This window comes from Nycticebus coucang, chromosome 18 (genome assembly GCF_027406575.1).
Source record: "Nycticebus coucang isolate mNycCou1 chromosome 18, mNycCou1.pri, whole genome shotgun sequence".
Lineage (NCBI taxonomy): Eukaryota > Metazoa > Chordata > Mammalia > Primates > Lorisidae > Nycticebus > Nycticebus coucang.
In genome coordinates, this window is record NC_069797.1 from 73049248 (window position 1) to 73069615 (window position 20368).

Genomic DNA, 20368 nt, shown 5'->3' on the forward strand with positions numbered 1-20368 from the left:
TCCCGGTCAGCGCCCTTAGCCGCTGGCGCGTTGTTGGTTTCGGGTTGTCAGGCAGCAGCAGCGCAGGCTGTGACCAGTGACCAGAGATCCAGCGGCCGAGGAGGTGCGGCTCGACCATGTCCAGTTTCATGGCCTGAACCCCTCCACCTGCCACAACATGAAGGACAGCGGGGACTCCAAGGACCAGCAACTCATGGTGAGACCCCTTTAACCTCTTCCTGGCTTCCTCAGTGGGCCCAGAGGCCAGGCTACCTCAGTCACTCTTCAACAGACAGAGCAGTCCTGTCCTCTGGCTCCCACTCCACTAAGATGATGTGCAAGGGTCAGGCTAGGATTGCCCAGGTCAGCTTTCCACAGTCCTGGAGTGTCCAGAGGGATCATGGCCATCCTTCCAAGGAGTGTCCAGCTTCAACCCCACACCCCTTTTTAAAGCCTCCCACTGGGGGATTCCACCCCAAAGCTGGTGCAGGTGGGTCTCAGAGCAGGTCTCCTTCTGACCCAGAAAAGCCAGGGTCAGGGCAAGTATGACCTACCTGCCCCCAGAAGGAAGATGGGAGTTGCAGCCCTGGTGAGGTCAGGAGCTTAAAGGGAGTCAGGGGACCCGGGCGTGATTGGTAGGAAAGCAAGAGCCCCTCTTCCCGGACAGCGAAGCCAGCATGAGGTGGGAATGGCTGGTTATTGGACTGCAACACAGATGCTGTCCAAGTGTCCAAGTCAGGACTCTGAATATTTCAGAGACACGCTGGAAGTGACTGTGATGGCTCGGCAGAGCCCTGGTGTCTGGGATGGATGAGAAGGTGGGAGCGGGGGCTGCAGGGCTAACTAAAGGTAGAGATTCCTGATCATCAGTGGTGGCCAAGCAGAGCCATGAGGGAAGCCTCAGTGATCCAAAGGCCACCACAAGGCTCTGGGGGTGGGATGGGGGATGTGTCTATCTCCAAGCCTCTTCCACACCCCTTAACTTCTGAGATATGGGCATGGGCCTTTATCACCAGCAAGTGGATGGTAACATAACTGGAGGATAATGTTACCCCAGATACCTGCACCTCTGAGGGGCAAGCTCAAGTCTCCCAAGAGGAACTCTGATTCCACCCCCCAGGCAAGCCCTGGGCTCTAGAAATCCTCCTTGGCAGTTTAGAATGTGTCTTTTCAAAAGTGGTTTTTCTTGACATGGGCCTGGGGTGTGCTCCCAGGCCAGGGACAGAAGGGTCCTCCCCTCCTGCCAGTGGAATTTGTCTGAGGAACCAGACAAAGAAGACCTGACAGGCAGCGAGGTTCCTATGAACGTGAAATGTCCTTACTCGGCCTGAGGGCCTGTTCATTCTATTGACACACCCAGCAGGTGTTTCCCAGGAGCAGAAGACATGCTCCTCTCCTCCACCCATTCTTTGGGGAGACCCAAGTATGGGATGAAGACCTACCATTGCTCACTGGCTGGGGAACAAACAGAGAAAAGGCCCATGGTGACACTTTCCTTGGGGTAGGAATGTGGCCACCGGTTGTTAGGATGACGAGGGCAGTTGCCTGTGCTGTCCCACCTGGCAGGCCCCATCCACAGCCTGCCCTGCCTACACCTTCTGTTGCAACATCATTCACAGATGCACAGACAGGCTGCTCCAGTGACGAAGGCTCCAAGCTCAAGCCCAGGGGAGCTGTAAGTGCTTCATTTGGGCTCAAGTCTCATGCAGCCTAGAGGAGCAGACAGCTCTATCCCTGGGGCTCTCCCTGAGGCTCCAGGCTCCCGAGAAAATTCACAGACTCAGACACAGATTGACACCCTGTGGACCTGCTGTCCTCTGACCTAGGTCAAGTTTTCCTTTGGACAAAGGAAGCCTGGGATGGCTGGACACCAGAGACCCGAGGGGCTTTCCTAGGGGAGGAACCCTGAGGTCCCCTCATTCTTCTCTCTGAGGCCTGGCTCAGCCCTCTTCTGAGGTATAGTCTTCATTTTCAGGTGGCACTCCGGGTCCGGCCCATCAGTGTGGCAGAGCTGGAGGAAGGAGCCACCCTCATTGCCCACAGAGTGGATGAGCAGGTATGCAGGACTGTGGCTGAAGCTGCAGGGCAGAGGTCTGCTCAGAGCGCTTAGCTTAACCTGGCTAGGACAGGAAGGGACGACCTGGCTTACAGCACCATCCTTCTCTACTTGCTGACCTCTTTGGCTATGCCATTGACAACATCATTAAGGAAGCTAAAGGCTCTTCTTCCAGGAAGCCTTCCTATATTGATCTAAGTAGAGCAAAGGGCTTTTGTAGACAACTTTTTGTATGCCCTTTCTGTCTTCCCATAGAGCATGTGTTTATGTGGTCTAGCGCTAATACCCACTCCAGAGTGTTTATACTTGGCAAAGTCCTTGGGCTGTCTGTTACAGGGGTCCTCAAACTTTTTAAACAGGGGGCCAGCTCACTGTCCCTCAGACCATTGGAGGGCTGGACTATAGTTAAAAAAAAAACTATGAACAAATTCCTATGCACACTGCACATATCTTATTTTGAAGTAAAAAAAAAACAAAATGGGAACAAATACAATCATATTGCCGCATGTGGCCCGTGGGCCATAGTTTGAGGACCTCTGGTTTACAATCTTGGTCTTCTTCTCACCATGATGAGGGATGCAGGGCACATGAGGCAAGAAATATTTATCAAGTACTCACTACACACTGGGGACCATGTTAGAAGCTGGGAAACAATGGTGAACAGAGAAGACCCTGTCCTTCCTCCATTACTGTATAGTCTTTTATTTATTTGTTTGTTTATTTTTGAGCCAAAGTCTTACTCTGTGCTCCAGTTAGAGTGGCATGGCATCATAGCTCACAGCAACCTCAAACTCTTGGACTTGAGCAATCCTCTTGCCTCAGCCTCTCAAGTAGCTGGGACTACAGGCGCCCACCACCATGCCTGGCTGGTTCAGGTTGGTCTTGAACTCCTAAGCTCAAGGAATCCACCTGCCTTGGCCTCCCAGAGTGCTAGGAGTATAGGCGTGAGCCACCGTGCATGGCCTTAAAGACTAGTGCAATCATCAAAGAAGGCCTGGCATGATGGCTCACACCTGTAATCTCAGCACTTTGGGAGGCCAAGGTGGGAGGATTGTTTGAGACCAGGACTTTGAGACCAGCCTGGGTCACATAGTGAGACCCAATCTTTAAAAAAAATTTTTAAAAATTAGCTAAGCATGGTAGCAGACACTTATAATACCGTCTACTCAGAAGACTGAGGCTGGAAGATCCTTTGAGCCCAGGAGTTTAAGGCTACCGTAAGGTAAGATCATGCCAATGTACTCTAGCCTGGGTGACAGAGCAAGACCTTATCTATCAATCTATCAATCAATATCATTGAATCACAAACATTTGTGAGTTTGCAGCTAAAAGAGCTGCAAAGAAATGAGTAATGCTCTGAGAGTAAGAGGGGAACTTGAGCTAAGCCCAGTGGTCAGGGGGCTCCCTTAAAAAACGGAGTTGTGCTGAAACATCAGGGGTGATGAAGAGGTCATCAGGAGTGTGCAAGAGGGACTTGAGTGTGCAAAAGCCCTGTGGGGAGAGAGACTGTGATGCAATTGGGTAACTGAAAAGAGGCCAGAAGCGAGGGAGTGAGAGGTCCAAGTGATGCTGCAGGCATGGGTGAGGCCAGGCCACACCCTCTATGTCCTGGCTAGGACATTCATTTGGGGCAGCAGTTGAGGACTCAGGTGTGGTGCGAGGATCAGCATGGGCACTGTGGCAGGGTGTGCTAGTGGGTCCAAGAAGGTGGGTGATGTCATCCAGTGTGGAAAAAGGCACTGGTGAGCACTGGATGCCCCTGGGCCCAGGTCTGTCAGGCTGGATTCACGAGGTCGAGGCCATGACAAAGGAGACCAGAGGTGGCCAGGACAGCCCCCAATGCCTGCCAATCTCTGGCTCCCTAGGGTCAGGTGCCCACTCAGACCTCTTCCTGCCGCAGCTGTGGGCCCAGTCTCCCAATTCCTCTTCCCCCACTTCCTCTTAGAAGTAGGGTGGGCTTCCTCAGAGACCCTCGGGAAAGCAGGCATTGATTGGGAAGACCTCAGCCTGAATCAGTCAGGCCCAGCTGGAGCAGAATGCAGGTAACGGTAGCACAGGATAGGTTCTGCCATTTGCCAGCCCTGTGGCCTTAGGAGCCTCGCTTCCAGGACCTTCGGTTGCTTCATCTGTAAGTGGGGACTATTGTCATAATACCTTCTTTGGAAGTCTTTGTGGGCTGTGTGCACGAGCTCATAGGAAGGGTGGCATAGAGTGAGCTGTCGTCATCTGTTGGAGACTGAAGTTCCCCAGGGCTGCTGGTCCAGGAGAGGGGCCATCCCTGAAGAGCAGTAGAGCTTAGGAGTAAAAAGCTACTTCCCGGCACAGCCACTCCCTGTTTGTCCAACTTATCCCAGAAGATATCAGGTCCTCAGGTTGGGACAATGATATCTCTCTCTCTCTCTTTCTCTCTGCTACTCCTGGCTCTGGTCCACATGGGGGCTGACAAATATTAACTGATGCTGATGGAAACACTCCCTGTCAAGGGGACAGCTTATTGTGTGCCTGCCTACACATGGAAAACACTGGCTCTTTCTGTCCCTGCCAGCAGAGAGGGAGAGGCTGGGTGCAGCCTAATCCAGCCAGCATACGTCTCTGCCTCCGAGAAGGCCCCCAGAGCTGGAACTGGCATTGCTACCAGGGCTGCTCCTTTGTCAGCTGAGTCCCAGAGAAGGCTATGAGACCAGAAGCAGTGAGACTCAGGGCTCTCCACACAAACTCCCTGAGGGCTCTGGCCCTGACCTCCCACTGTCCCAGTGGGTTCAAAGATGGGTTTGCACCTAGGGCCAGGCCCAGCCCTGTTAACTGAGGCCTGCAGTCTGTTAATAGCCATAGCAGCTACCAGGCAGGGGACCTCCTAAAAATAAGCCATCCCTCCAATAAATTTATTGCCTTATAAATAAGGCAATAAATACCTTATTTATTGCCTCTGGCAACCAAGAGGTAAAGACACATGAATCCAAGAAGCAAAACAAATGTACAATTCCACTTGTCCCCACTCTAACCAGTCCCCCACCCTGATCTCCACCCTCTGTAATGACCCTATGGTTCATCTGCAGCCCTGGCCCTGAGGGAGGCTCAGGGTCTAGTTTTTCAGTGGAAGCTCTGCTCCTTCCTCCTAGGCCTGGAGGCCCAGTAGGCAGGGGGTGTTTGGGAACTGACTCACGACAACATGGTGGGTGCTGAGTGGGGTGCGACGTGGACTGGGGACCCTGAGGGTTCTTAGACAGCCTTCCTCAGAGCTAAGCATTGTTCTCCTGGGAACATCTCCAATAAGGGCAATTGTAGCAACAAGGCTTGGCAGAGGTAGACAGTCACAGGCAGAGTGTCCTCTGGGACAAGAGGCTGGTGTGCTTAGATTCTGGGGAAGCTGGAGTCGTGATTCGTAAAGGGGACAGTTCAAGTGCCTTGGCAGGCCTGTGGCCCCGGGCCCCAGTTTACCTTTCATCATAATGTCGTCTTTAATGGGCCCTTGTGGGGTAATAACATGCACAGTGTTTAACCCTGTACCTAGTACATGTTATTTAGGGGTTAATAAAGGTGAGTTTATCTCAAGAGCTGAAATATGGGATGGCTTCAGGTCCTAGAGTTGAGTCAAACCTCCTGGCCTACCTGGCACCTTCCCACTTCCTGTGTCAGAGCTCTCAGGACGGAAGAATGTTGGCAGGGGCTGTGTCTCCTGGTGGCATATGGGGTGAGACCAGACCCTAAAGCCAGAACCCCCAGGACAGCCTGAGAAGCTAGTAGGGCCCAGAGTTCCAGGTGGGGGAGGAACCTCCAGACCACAGACCACACAGCTGCCCCACCTGCCTTCAGACCTCCTCCTCCAGCTTTCAGGCTGTGTTTGTCTACAGGATTTAAGTCAACGGACAATGTGTGTAATCCTATAATGAGTGTTCACCTGCTCAGACAATGTGTGTAATACCATAATTAGCATTTATCTACTTGAAGCCAAACTGCCGGCCCCCTCTGCTCCTGGGGTCCTGCAGAGCCAGCTAAGGGCCCCCCATGAAGCCCTGTAGTGAGGCCAAAGTCAGGGGTGGGAGGGGAATAGGAGTGAAGGCAGGAGGCTGGGCAGCATGACGTGGCAACCAGGACCTGCCACGTCCTGGCCAGGTGCTGATGGGCCAGCTGTAGACCCTCCCTGGGTCTGTTTTCCTCATTAGAAGGCAGAGAATAAGCAACCTGCTCCACCCAGCCCAGAGCTGCCGAGAAGATTAAAGGAGATAATGTCAGGGAGGGCTGCAGCCACAGAGAGGCAAAGCTGTTGTAAAAGACAAATAAAGTATAAGGTGACAGATGCCAAGTGCTAGAGACCATGAGTGCCGTGGGGACAGCTGTCTTTAGCCACTTGCCTGCCTGGGGGCAGCAGGATGGGCAGCTTCCTGCATACCTACCGTCAGGATGCTTCTTGGTCTTGTTGCCGTAACAGCTGAGCAGGGTGGGGAGCTGCCTGGGGAGGTGCGGGGATTCCTCACTTTTCCGCGGAGCCACCGCTGCCTCCCTAGCCCGCCAAGCCCCAGCAACCCGAAACTGCCTTCTGTCTCTACGTTGCTCATTCTGGACATTCAATGTAAATGGGTCATGCAATACTAACCTTGCCTTTTTGAGGTTCATCCACATGACAGCTTCTATCAGAACTTCGCTCCTTTCCATGGTTGAATAATACTCCAAGGTGTGGAGACACCACATCTGTTTATCCCATTCAGTGGTTGATGGGCATTTGGGTTATTCCACTTTTGGGGTATAATGAATGATGCTGCTAGGCTGCAAGGATCCTTATACTTAGCATCTGGGAAGGTTTAAAGAGAGGGTGCTTCTTAAAATACGGATTCCAGGATTCACTCCCCCAGAGACTCGGACTCTGTGGATCTGAGAGGTCTCGAGAATCTGCATGTTACAGTCTTCCTGCCTAACTTTGGTGAAGGCATCAGCAGACTCTTTGGGAGTCACACCTTAGACTGTATTCTAGGTCACATCCCTACCCAGCCTGAGCCTGGGATCCTTAGAGTCCTACAGTCAAGTAGGGATCATACCAGGACACCAGCCAGGTGTAGCTCTGCCCTAAGGAGCCAGCTGGGTCTTGGTGGCTGTTTGAGCTCAGTGGGCGACATTCTGGCCTTCTCCATCCAGCCGAAGGCTGGCAGAGCCCAAGGACACCCTTTCTGGCATTTCTGAGTGTCAAAGTCTCCTTATTGACAACTTATAATCAGTTTGTAACTAGAAACATGACCAGCAACAAATTCTCCTCCTTAAAGAACAAAACAAATGAAAACCGGAAATAGCCTTGGAGAGGTGATATCTAACTGGACTCAGGTCTCTGTTCTGTGGTGCTTTATGGTCATCTGTGGGAACGAGGGGCTGTGGGCCTGACCCCCCGGGCTGGGGAGGAAGCCAGAGCTGGCTTCTCTGCTGAGGCTTCCTGTGTAGGACAGGGGTGTTGGTGTGATTTTCTTCTCTCAAGGCTGCAGTCCTTCTGGTCCTCCCCTAACTACCAATCAGGACATCTTGAGGCCCAGGGAAGTGATTCCACTTCCTCAAGTTCACACTGCAGTGTCAAACCTGGGCCTTGTCTGTGGCACCCCCTCCCTTGGGATCTTTGCCACTATCCCAACCACTAGTTGGCAACCAATAGTTGCCACTATTCCAACTCCCCAGGGAACATTTGGCAGTTACACAACTGGGGGGAGGGTGCTACTGGCCTCTAGTGGGTAGAAGCCAGGGACACTACTAAACATTCCACAAAGCACAGGACAGTCCCCATGACCAAGAATGATCCCACCCACAGTATCAGTAGATGGAGAAACTGTGGGCTAAGGTCAGCCATTGGAGGCCAGAAAGAATCCCACTAAGACGTGGACGGTGCACCTGCAGCTCAGTGGTGCTCAGCAGGAAGAACTGCCCACGTGCTTTATGCAAAGTTGTCTCAACTAGGAGATGCTGGGAGAGAGCCTGCTCCCTGATGGGGACACAGCTTATGCATGAGACACTCTCTCCCTGAACCAAGACCCCCACTTCCCTACGGGATCTTGGGTTTCCAGGTTCAAAGACTCCAACTCCATCTGGAACTCTGGAAAGGTCAAAATCTGCATTGAACTAAGAGCAGAGCTGTAGGAAGAGGCCATGGAGGGGGCGCTAGAGCTGGGGCCTCTGCTGAGTTAGGAGCCTGGAGCTGCAGAGGCAGCTGGGTCTGGGGGAGGAGTTCTGTACTGGGTGAGCAGTGTCCCCATGAGCACCTCCCAGAAGCAGGTGCACGGTATGGTGTGCATGAACTTGGGAATGTCCTCTCAGGGGCTGTGAGAGAGCACACCCCTTGGGGCAGGGGCAAAGCTATTAGTGCCCTCCTCCCTGTGGCAGGGGAGCCTGCCTTGGGTGCCACACTAGGTTGCAAGGCTGTTGTCACGGAATGTCACACGCTGAGTGGCTTAAAGGACAGCCATTTACTATTGCACAGCTCTGGGGGCCACAGGCCAGAGATGAAGGTGGTAGCCGGAAGGATCTGGGTCAGGCCTCTCTCCTTGGCTTGCAGATGGCTGCCTTCTTCCTGTGTCTCTCTGCTTTGCTGTCCTTCTATGAATAGCTCTGCCCCAATTTCCCCTTTTGATAGGAACACTAGCCATACTGGATTAGGGGCCCACCCTACACCGGTGTGCCTGCATCCTCACTTAGCTGATTAACCTGCAATGACCCCGTGTCCAAATAGGTCTCATTCTAAGGTGCCAGGGGGTAGGGCTTCAACATATGAATTGGGGTGGTGGGGGACACAATTCATCCCCTAATAAGTGTGCATTCACCAACCAGGCAGCTGTTTGTCCACTTGTTCTCTTAGAAAGGCGGGGGTGGGTGGGCTGGCGGTGAAGAGCTGGGCTCTGGATGTGACCAGCTCTGCACTTTTCAGGCAGCTGTGGGTAACTCACTGAACACGTGTGGGTGATGACCAGAGGGCGGCGATGACCAGAGTGGCCGCCCACAGGCGGTCAGAGAAAATGCTCGGCAAGCCCTGGGCTCTGTGCCTGCTGCACTCACGGTCCCCATAAATGGCAGCTTTATTCAGCAGATGCCCCTTGGCCATCTGCTGATCTGCTGTGTGCCAGCCAGGGCACCATTTAGAAGGAGTCTTGGGGGACGCTTAGGAACCTCTCAGAGCAGGGGACAGCATCTGCTCACAGAGGGGGCCGTGAGTGGGTGGGGCACAGGCGTGCTTGCCCCGGGGGATGCTCATGCGAGTTCCTGGATCTGTGCAGCGGGGAGCCCTGGTGGGGCAGATGGCAAAACCCCAGAGCTCTCTTCCCAAGTCAGTCCTGCTGCTGCTGCCTGCCCCTCACTTCTTGCCTTGCTCACCAAATATTTGTCTATAATTCTCTTTCTACCTCACCTCTTGGCCACTTCCTCCTGCTCATCTTTTGGACCTCAATGCTGGTGCCACCTCTTCCAGGAGCCCTGCAGGGCTGGGCTAGGTGCCTCTCCTCAGCGTTCTGGCACTCTCCTGGTTAGGATGATCCGCGGGTCTCCCAAGGCAGGAAAGCTGGCCTCATTTTGCTCTTTCTCCCTGGGGCATTGTTTTGTGCCTAGCACCTGGAGGGTGCTCGGCAAACGTGCTGGTCTCTGTGTCAGCCCAGAGTACTCCTGCCCACCCCTCCCCAGCTCAGCTCCAGCTCACCGGGCAAAGGGGCACAAGGGCTCCATTGTGAGCCAGAGTGGGCAGAAGTGGGGCTGATGCTCTGAAGGGTGGGCGGGAGCTGGAGCCCAGACAGACGGAACCCAGACAAAGCCCTCTTTAAGCAGGGATCATGACAGCTGTGCTGATGATGTATTGATACAGGAGCCCAGATAGCAAAGGAAATAAATGCCCAGAGTGTCTTGAACTTGGCAGTGTCTGGAGGTTGAGTGAAGGTCTCAGGTGAGGAATAGGGATTGGTGCCCCTCTGGCCACTGGCCCTGCCCATGCCCTGGGAACACTGGCATCGAGGCGAGAGCAGTGCGGACGGTCAGGTTCCTGTAGTTTCCCATGGGGACCCTTGCAGGGGAATTCAGAGCCAGGTTTTATCTTCAGCTGGGCCTGAAACTAGAGCAGGGCTCATGCTGCTGGGGCCTGAGACAGGGACCAGATCCTGGAAGAGGCTTAGAGGGCATCAGGCCCAGGTCCTAAGGAGGTGGCCAGTGGCTGAGACAGGTGATCCATATAACTGTGCAAGTCCAGACTCCCCACACTTGACTCTCTGTGGCCACCTAGCCTTTGGCCAGCTGGGAGAGGTCCTGAGCCAGGCCACTTTACCTCCTTGGGCAGTGTCTCAGCACTTAGGGGCAAATCAGGTCAGGCCAGTGTGCACAGTGGGTACTGGGGCCTCACTGGGACATGGTAACTGCTGAGAGACAGGGCAAGAACCCCTATTCCACCCTTCAAGGCCCCTGTGGGAGCAGGGGAGGGGGAGTGGTTTAGGAGGGTGGGCAAGGCATCAGCCTGGGATCCTGGCTCTGCCATGTCCTAGCAATGTGACTTTGTACTTTGATTTCCCCATCTGAGAATAATAACCAGGATCATTGCAGTTCAAGGGCTCAGGTGGTAAGCTACTATTGTTATGCTTGGAGAGGAGGGGCTAGAAGTGAAGGGTGCCCACGGCCTCCTTCCCTGCCTGCTTCCCTCCCATTAGAAGAGGAAGGGGCTGGTGATGTGCCCATGCTGGCTGAAGCCACCATCTGACACCCCACCCCACACCCACAGCCTGGGGAGCAGCCTCCCCTTATTAGGAGGGAGCCCTACAGTGGCTGATTTTCCCCTGGCTGTCTGGAGCGAGCCAGGACCCCCAGGGAGTCCAGGCACTCCTGGACGCAGAGCAGTGCTTAGAGGTGCCAGCCACCTCTCAGGGGACTCCTGCATGGTGCAGCAAGAGGGATGCGCCCCTCCCCCCTGCCCCCGCGATGGCTCTGGTCCAAAGGGCCTCAGGCAGGTGCAGGGCCCATGGCATCCTGGTGACCCTCTCCACGGGAGGGTGTGGTTGCTTCCCTCGACTTGATGGCAGTGTCATGAGTGCCAGGACAGGTGGCTTCCCATCCTCTGCCTCTACTTAACCTCCTGAACCAAGTTATACACTCAGTATGCGCCCAGCCTCATGACTGAGCTCAGTAGACTTCTGAGTAGACTGAGCTGCTGCCCCACTGCACAGAGAAGAGAATGAGGTTCAGGCAGGTTAGGGCACTTGCGCCAGACACCCCCACCAATAAGAGGCAGTGTGGGGGTTCAACGCCTGCCCGAGTCCCCTCTGCTGCCCTGTCCCCTCATTCTAAGTCCTTCAAATGCAAGCCTTCCCATGTGTCTCTGGTTGTCTTCCATCATTTCTACGGGTCTGTTCTGACTCCATCCCCACCCCTACCCTAGACCAGGACCCCCAGCAAGGACCTGGAGCCTTCCTCTGCATCTCTACATGGAGCCGAGGTGAAGCTCAGAGCACTGAGGATACCAGGGTGGAGGGAGGATAGAGTGGAGTGGGCCCAGAGACTATGGAGCAAAAGAAGAAGCTGGTCAGACCCCTTCTGTGTCTCAACATGCACATGTGTGTGCACACGCACACACATACATGCACACACACTGAGCACAGCTGTGCCACCTGTGGAGAGGAGAGTCCCAGCCAGGACTGGCCCATCCATGCCCCATCCCAGCTGCCAGCCCAGGGCCCCTCAGCTCCCCTTGCCACCTCCAGCTCGGACTCGAGGCTGCAGAGGGCTGCCAGTGGTCTGCCCATGGGCCGAGGGCAGGGCAGGAGGCCCCTGGACCCCCATGGTGGTTTGCAGTAGATGGGGCTACTGCCCCATCTGCAAAAGGAAAGTAACACTTGGCCTTGCTGTGTGGCACTGTGGAAGGATTAAAAGGGACTGTGTATGTGGAGTTCTTGAAACAGGTGCTGACATGAAACGAACCCTCCCTTAATGCCGCTGCTTCCCCTCTGGTAGAGGTGCCTGGGTCATGGTGCTACAGTTGGGGGCAGAGCCCAGATCTGGGGCTTTTGGCCTGCCTAGGTATCTACTTGCCCTGCAGGGACAGTTGTGTGTTGTCACGGGGGCTTCCCCTTTGGACATCCAGGCCAGGCGTCCATACCTGGTGCCTGGAGCACTGAGGAGGGACAGGTGTGGGCCCAGGGCTCTGGCATCTGGCCCTTCCCATCCCTTGCCCACATCCTGAGGTGGGGCGGGGTGAGGTCAGAGTCCAGATGGGCTTTGTTAACCCCTGAGGGTTGACCACGCATAGCCCTAGGGATCCCAGGTGACTGCCGGCCTTCCCTCGGGGATCTTTGCAGATGGTGGTTCTCATGGACCCCATGGAGGACCCAGATGACATCCTGAGGGCACATCGCTCCCGGGAGAAGTCCTACCTGTTTGATGTGGCCTTTGACTTCACTGCCACCCAGGTGAGGGAGGGCCGGGGTGTACAGCTGGCCTCCTGCATGGACACACTTGGGTTGGCACTGAGGCACCACCCTGCATGGGTGCACCATTGTTGGCCCCTATTGGATGGAGCTGGATCAAGGAGCCTGAGGCCCATCTGGCACAGGGAGGGCAGGCGGAGGATAGCTGCAGGGAAGCTGACACCCCCCAGGGACCCCGTCTTGCCCACCTGTGTACGCTTCTAGGAACAGACGTGATGCGTCCTCAGGGCAGGGAGCCAGGAGCCAGCCATGGGGGAAGGCATCTCAGGTGTCCTGGGCTCTCTTCCAGGGTGCCATCCCCCCCACTGTGGGGTGTAAGTGGAGACATCCCCTCCCCCACTCCCTACCCCCACTTCTCTTAGGCTCCAGGGACAAAAACTTCTCTTAGGGGGAACAGGACCTGCCAGTGAGTATCTGTGCTCTGCTCCACCCATGTCCTGGGCTCCCGACAGCTCTCCCCTTCCTTCTCTGCAGGAGATGGTGTATCAGGCCACCACAAAAAGCCTTATCGAAGGTGTCATCTCAGGCTACAATGCCACTGTCTTTGCCTATGGCCCCACAGGTGAGGGGAAACCTAGACCATGGGCGAGGACCCCTCTTCCGTCAAGGGTCAAGCCCCAGCCCTTCCATCAGAGAATTGGTCTGGCTCCATCCAGGGCCCTCCAGTCCCAAAGACCCTACACACAGCCAACGCTGCCCTGCTCCCCACCCCCATCACTGCCTGGCCATCTGGGAGGACCAGCCTTGGGGACAGACCCAGGTCTGCCAGGAGTGCCTGCCCAGTGAGCCCTCACTTCTGGCTCCCACACTGCTCACCCTTGACCTTGTTCTACCCCAGGCTGTGGGAAAACCTACACCATGCTGGGCACAGATCACGAGCCCGGCATCTACGTTCGCACCCTCAATGACCTCTTCTGTGCCATTGAGGAGACCAGCAACGACATGGAGTATGAGGTGTCCATGTCCTATCTGGAGGTAAGCCCCCACCCAGGCTCAGCCAAGAGGCCCACTGGGCAGGGCTGGGGTGCTCAGCACTGCTGCTGTCTCACACACATATCATAACCCCACTTTACAAAAATCTCAGGCTCATCAGAGAGGCTAGGCAACTAGTTCTATGTCATACGGTATGTGAGACAGCAAGTACTCAAACTCAGAGCCATACCCTGCCCAGTGTGCCATGACCCAGAGCAGCCTTGCCAGGATGCACAGGACTCAGCCACTGTGAGTCTGACCTCAGATTGCTAAGGCAACTCCCAGATGGCTCACCACCTCGCCATGCTCAGGGGCCTGTTTCTTGAAGCAGACCCAGTCTGCCCTGCCAGGCTCCCTTCAGGAACTCTGCAATGTGGGCACAGATGAAAACTGTACACACATATACAGGCTGGACACTTTGGCTTCCCCACCCAGCTATAGCCTCCCGGTGCCCACCGGGCTGGGTGTGGGGAGCACAGAGGCCAGAAGAGGTGGGAGAGCTACAGGCTGGACCCCATCCCCTGAAGGAACTGATAATCTCCTGGGCCACAGAGCAGGAAGGCAGCCAGGTGGAGCTGCCAGCAGCAGCCCTGCTGGCACGGTGTTGACTCAGCCAGCAAGACTCACTTTGTATGGGGGGGCACCCCTGAAAGTAGCATGAGGGTTGCCTAGCAATAAACAGGGACCTCTCCAGGCAGGGGAAGGGGATCTTGCCATCAGTCTGGTCCCCAGCTCTGGCCAGTGCCCAGCCTGTCCACACAGGGAGTCCCACTTGGTTCAGAAGCCTCCTGTAACCCTGGCTCTGGCAGCTCGATGTTCCCCATAGATGCTGGAGCCCATCCCTGGCCCCACAGGCAGGCAGGTGCCTTTACTCAAGAGGAACCTGGGGCTCAGAAGGTGCAAACTGTGGTCCTCTTCATGCGTGGGAGGGAGGGGACCTGGCCCTGGCCTGGACCTGCCCTCACTGGTCCCATCAGATCTACAACGAGATGATCCGGGACCTGCTGAACCCTGCCCTGGGGTATCTGGAGCTGAGGGAGGACGCCAAAGGGGTGATCCAGGTGGCCGGAATCACTGAGGTCTCCACCATCAATGCTAAAGAGGCAAGTTCTGTGCCTCCGGCCAGGCCATGGAAGGGCTAAGACTGGAGCCAGAGAGCTGCTGCCTACGAGGCTGAGGCTGGGGCTGGGGCTGGGGCAGAGAATCCTGAGTAGTGGCAAGAGGAGGACCCATGCCTACCACCATGTCCACCATGCTGACCCTGAGAGAGTGACCAGGCAGCACGCCCCCTCTGTTTACACAGACACTTCACCTCAGACTGCTGAGGCCACTCCCCAGACCCCTCAGCCTGTAGAGCCCACCCCAGCCTGCCCTTTCAGGCAGGGCCCTCCCTGCCTATCCCCAAGAGTTCCTTCCTTCTGTTGGAGCATCTCTGTGGGTTCTCAGGAGCTGCCTCTCCTCCCTGCTGCCCAGATCATGCAGCTGCTGATGAAGGGAAACCGGCAGAGGACCCAGGAGCCCACGGCCGCCAACCAGACATCCTCACGCTCTCACGCAGTGCTGCAGGTGGCTGTTCGCCAGCGCAGCCGGGTCAAAGACGTCCTGCAGGAGGTGCGGCAGGGCCGCCTGTTCATGATAGACTTGGCCGGCTCCGAGCGCGCCTCCCAGGTGAGGCTGGGTCCTGTGGGGGTGGAGGACAGAGGGCAGGAATGATGCCCTCCCTTGACAATTACATTAGTCAAGGAGCAGAGAATGTCCCTGTCACCCTTTTCTGGCAACTCTTTGTCCACCATCCCTATCACCCCCTACCCCCCCCCCCACTTGCCCAGCTCTGAGGCCTAATGCAGCAGCAGCACCCAGCAGGTGTGGGCTCAGGCTCCCTCCTGCCGGCAGACCTGGCAGTTTTATGGTCATGTCAGCAAGGAGATTGGGTGATGTCACTGTGGTTAGCACAAATGCAAGGCAAAGGACAGCACCTTTCATGTTCAACCTTTCAGGTTCAAACTTGTGAAGCTGGGTTGGAACAGGGCAGAGTTCATGAAACTTATCCCTCTCTTCCAGGAAAGCCCCAAGGGCTTCCTGAAAGGGGCCCTGGGGGAGCGGCCTGGGAGGGGAGAGGGCGTGCCCTCCAGCTACTGGAGCCAGCTGGTCTCGGCATTTGCCAGCCTGGGCAGAGTGGACAACAGCCTCCCTCCAGTGTCATTCTGGTGCTGCGAAACAGGCCATGCTGTGGTCCCTGCTCTGGGGGACAGACACCAGCCGCCTCAGCCCTCTGTGATGCTGGAGGGGGCAGGACGAGGCCCTCTTGCAAGTCCTTGCTACACTTCAGGGCCCCGAGGGAGAGAAAGGAGTTTCTAGCCCAGGATCAGCAGGGCGTTGGGGGGGGGAGGCGCGGCTGGGGCAAAACCCAGACTCCTGCACCATAGAGCCGTAGTGATGCCCTGTGCTCGCCTCCCAGACACAGAACCGCGGACAGCGCATGAAGGAGGGGGCCCACATCAACCGTTCCCTGCTAGCCCTGGGCAACTGCATCAATGCGCTCAGTGACAAGGCCAGCAACAAGTATGTCAACTACCGCGACAGCAAGCTCACTCGGCTCCTGAAGGTACCAGCCGCAGCCAGGGCGGGGGTGGGTGCTGAGGGTGAACTGCCAGACTCAACAGACACCCAGCTAAGTCTGAATGCCAAATACACAACAAAATTCATTTCAGTATAAGTACGTCCCATGTAATATTTAGGAGATACATACGCTACAAAAGTTATTCCTTGTTTATCTGAAATTCAAATTCAGCTGGGTGTCCTGTATTTCATCTGGCCACCCTAACCAAAGGGCAGGCAGCAAGGAGGGAAAGAGGCTGAACCTGAGACCCCCCACCCCACCCCGCCCACGACAAAAAGGTAACTTTCCCAAGGGCTCGGCTAGTAACTGCTAGATGTAGGATCCAAACCGGTCTCCCTGGTCTAATATCACAGCCACCATTTACTGCCATCAGCCACCGTCATTATTGCACCCACAAGCAGGGCAGGTGGGGCAATCGCTAAATCTCTGCCATTTACAAGGTGAGGAAGCTGAGGATTAAAGGTGAAGGTGCTGCTAAGGTCACACAGGTGGCCATTGCTGGGGCCGGGGGCTTTCTCCACATCACTCGGTGTGAGTTTGTGTGTATGAGAGAGGAAGGAGAGAGAAAACCACACATGCCGCAGAGGGCATCTCAGACAGCCCGACAGGAGGAAGGCCTGGGGAGTCCCGGCTGACCTCAGCCCCCTTTCTCCACATCCAGGACTCCCTGGGGGGGAACAGCCGCACTGTGATGATTGCTCATATCAGTCCAGCGAGCAGCGCCTTCGAGGAGTCCCGGAACACCCTGACCTATGCTGGCCGGGCCAAGAACATTAAGACCAGGGTGAGGGCCCCTGGCCTGTCCCCCAGAGCACACCTTCCTGGACCAGTATTCAGGCTATTGGGCCAATCTCTGCCCCACCCCACCCCATACTCTCTGCAACCAGCCACTGCTGCACTGGCCTCACTCCTCAGCCCAATGTGACCTGTGTCCTTCCCTGCACCTGCTTGTCTGCCTAGAAGCCCATAGCTCCCAAGGGTCCTGTCTTCTGTTGCAGGTCTGTGTCCCCCCTTCACCTCCATCCTCTCCTTCTTCCCTTCTTCAGATGCTCCTTCAGACTTAGGGTTTTCAAAGCTTCTCCCTCTGATAATCTTCGTAAGAGGCAACCTTGATTGAGCACTTACTCGGAGCCCTTCAATTATCTCATTTATTATCTCATTTGATCCTCAAAATCAGGCAGGTGTTATCACTGCCCCCATGGTACAGTTTAAGACAATGAGGCTTAAGGAGGTTAAGTGACTCCCCATCTGGTCAGCAGTGGCACCGAGATGGGCCTGGGTCTGCCCGATTTCCAGGTCCGAGTCCTTACCTCTCTATAAACATGCTGGAGCCCTGCCATCTAGTCAGAATCTGTCTCAACCTGTTTGCATGCAGAGGGCTGGAAGTGGGTAAGTGTAAGGTAGCATACATTGAACACTCTTCCAGCATTTAAAATTTTCATCTTGTGTCCTGATACTTTAAGTTTTATTCCTACCCTCGAGGAACTTAACGGGAAAGAGGAGACATACTCTTGACATAGTTCATTGATAGTTCAGAATATTGTCAATAGCCAGTAAATGATGCCAACAGCAGGTGCTGATACAGGTCAGGGAATGGGGAGGTCGGGTAGGCTGGTGGGATCGGTGGAGTTCTTTGGGGACAGTAAGTAGGACCCTGAAGGATAGGAGGACATTCCAGAAGGGTGGGAGCAGGAAAAGAGAAGCTCTAAAGCAGCGGTTCTCAACCTGTGGGTTGCAACCCCTATGTAACAATGAAAATACATCCTGTATATCAGATATTTACATTAGGATTCATAACAGTACCTAAATCACAGTTATGAAGTAGCAACAAAAATAATTTTGTTGTTGGGGGTCACCACAACATGAGGAACTGTATTAAAGGGTTGCAGCATTAGGAGGCATTAGGAAAGTTGAGAACCACTGCTGTAAAGGCAGAGAGGGCATGATGTCTGTCGTGGGCATGAGGAGAGCAGGATGGTCCCCAGCAGAGCAGATATGTGGGAACAACAAGTCAAAAGAAAATCGAAGCGGTAATGGAGGGCCTTCTCCTCCAAGTGAAGCAATTGGGCATTCCCCTTAGGCAGTAGGGAGCCACCGACGGTTGCTGAGCAGGACAAGTAGCACTTTAAGAGTGTGGATCTAGGGCGGCGCTTGTGGCTCAGTAGGTAGGGCACCGGCCCCATACAGGGGTTCAAACCCAGCCCCGGCCAAACTGCAATAAAAAAAATAGCCGGGCGTTGTGACAGGTACCTGTAGTCCCAGCTACTTGGGAGGCTGAGGCAAGAGAATCACATAAGCCCAGAAATTGGAGGTTGCTGTGAGCTGTGTGAGGCCACGGCACTCTACTAAAGGCAATAAAGTGAGACTCTGTCTCTACAAAAAAAAAAAAAAAAAAGAATGTGGATCTAGCAGCAGCATGGAGGTGTGATAGAAGGCTGTGGAGTTAGAGGCCAGGAGGCCATTACTGTTGACCAGAAAGGCTGGGAGAGGTGGGGGAAGAATGAAAGGAAGGCTCCCCACCGAGGCCAGCCTCTGTGGGTGCAGGGAGGAGGACCGGGTGCCTGGGGTGTCCCTCCCCCCATGGCCCATCCTGCGTTCCCACAGGTGAAGCAGAACTTGCTTAACGTCTCCTATCACATCGCCCAGTACACCAGCATCATCGCTGACCTGCGGGGCGAGATCCAGCGGCTCAAGTGCAAGGTTGAGGAACAGGCTGGGCGGGGCCCAGCCCGGGGCCGGCTGGCACGGGGAGACATACGCCATATCCAAGGTGTGCATGGAGCCCATCTCCGACAGCCCTCTGCCTCTCATGTTGCTCTGGGCTCAGACAGTGCTGGATTCAGATCCAGACTTAGGCTTTTTCTGGCTAGGTGGTCTTGGGCTAGGCATGCACCTGCTCTGAGCCTTCAACTGTGAAAAGGGATGGTGATCTCTAGTTGGGAAACCTGCCATGAAGATTAGTGGGCTCAGACTGTGAGAGGCGGGTGGATCACTCTGGGTGCTGCAGAGAGGGCCATGAGGCCCTGCTATAATCACCAAGAGCTTCTGTTCCCTTGGAGACTTTTGTGTGAAGGGATCATGGCGAAACCTGCCCTTTTCCCTTGGTTCACTGAAAGATCAGCTCACAATTGCAGTAGATTAATAAAAGAAAGGTTTATTTCCAAATACCATGCACATGGGGGAATCACAAGAATGATTACCTGAAGTCTCAGTGATGGTCAGAGACTTTTATAGATGTCTTTTGGAAGGGAGAGGGGAGAGTGTGCGCAAGTGGTTGCTAGGAGGATGTGTGTAGATGGGTGGAAGCAGATGGATCTGTAGATTAACCTGAGACAGATAGTGCTTTAAGTGACCCTGAGGCATGTAATAAGAAAGTCAGCAGCCCCTATTTGATTCTCAATCAGGTTACTCAGGTTTTATGTAGCTAGAGGAAAGGCCCCTTTCAATGTTCCCTGATCATGAATGGCCTTTAATCCAAAATATTCTATATATCAAGGAGTCATATTTTGGGGCAAATTTCCTTAGCTCCTTCATGTGTTTGCTGTGATGGTTTCCCAATAGATGGCAGGAAAGTTTCCAAGTTGGCACAAAGGTGCTAGAAGGGCTAGCAGAGGCCCAGTTCACACCCAGGAGCTGGGAGTCACCTTTGGGCAGTGGCCTAAAGACTCGATGTGGGCGTGGGTTATGGGAGGAGGCAGTCAGCTAGGAGGTCTTCTTGGAGGAAGTGGTTGGACAGGAAGTGGAAGCAGAAAGTGGCAAGAAAGAGAGGGGAGTGAACCTGCGCCCTCTGCTGACTCTCCCATCTTCACGCCCTGGGTAGCCGAGGTCCAGCTGCACAGTGGGCAAGGTGAGCAGGCCGAAATGGGACAGCTTCGGGAGCAGCTCATCAATGCGTTCCAAGAGCAGATGGACGTGCGGAGGCGCCTGCTGGAGCTGGGGAACCACGCCATGGAGGTCCAGATCGACACCTCCCGCCATCTGCTCACCATTGCCGGGTAAGCATCCCCTGCTTGAGGACCCTCTAGTTCCCACCCTGGTCCCAGGAGAGAGAAGCAGAGGTTGTGAACCCTGTCCCCTGCCCTCCTGGCCTGAATCACGTTTTTCTGGGTTGGGCTGCGGCAGCTGGGAGCATGAAAAGTCACGCCGGGCCCTCAAATGGCGGGAGGAGCAGCGGAAGGAATCCTACACCAAGGATGACAGCGAAAAGGACTCTGACACAGGCGAGGACCAACCAGATATCCCGGAGCCCCCAGAGGTGGCCACAGCCCAGGAGAGCATCGCAGCCCTGGTGGGCGAGCAGAAGAGCCTTCGTAAGCAGAAGGT

General features: G+C 55.1%; 1 protein-coding gene across 6 annotated transcripts in view; it reads left to right on the top strand.

Annotated features, from left to right (window-relative positions):
* The window catches only part of KIF19 (kinesin family member 19), a 27365-nt gene continuing 6997 nt past the window's right edge, over positions 1-20368 (top strand). For 4 of the 6 annotated variants that reach the window (XM_053570040.1, XM_053570044.1, XM_053570039.1 and 1 more), the window contains exons 1-12: positions 1-196; positions 1955-2035; positions 12325-12435; positions 12928-13015; positions 13292-13428; positions 14403-14528; positions 14899-15093; positions 15884-16030; positions 16707-16829; positions 18650-18815; positions 19866-20040; positions 20168-20366. In XM_053570040.1, the coding sequence (XP_053426015.1) occupies positions 158-196; positions 1955-2035; positions 12325-12435; positions 12928-13015; positions 13292-13428; positions 14403-14528; positions 14899-15093; positions 15884-16030; positions 16707-16829; positions 18650-18815; positions 19866-20040; positions 20168-20366 (1587 nt within the window). In that variant the 5' untranslated portion in view covers positions 1-157. The remainder of the gene's footprint in view (positions 197-1954; positions 2036-12324; positions 12436-12927; positions 13016-13291; positions 13429-14402; positions 14529-14898; positions 15094-15883; positions 16031-16706; positions 16830-18649; positions 18816-19865; positions 20041-20167; positions 20367-20368) is intronic. The other 2 variants (XM_053570041.1, XM_053570043.1) reach the window with 2 other exon arrangements.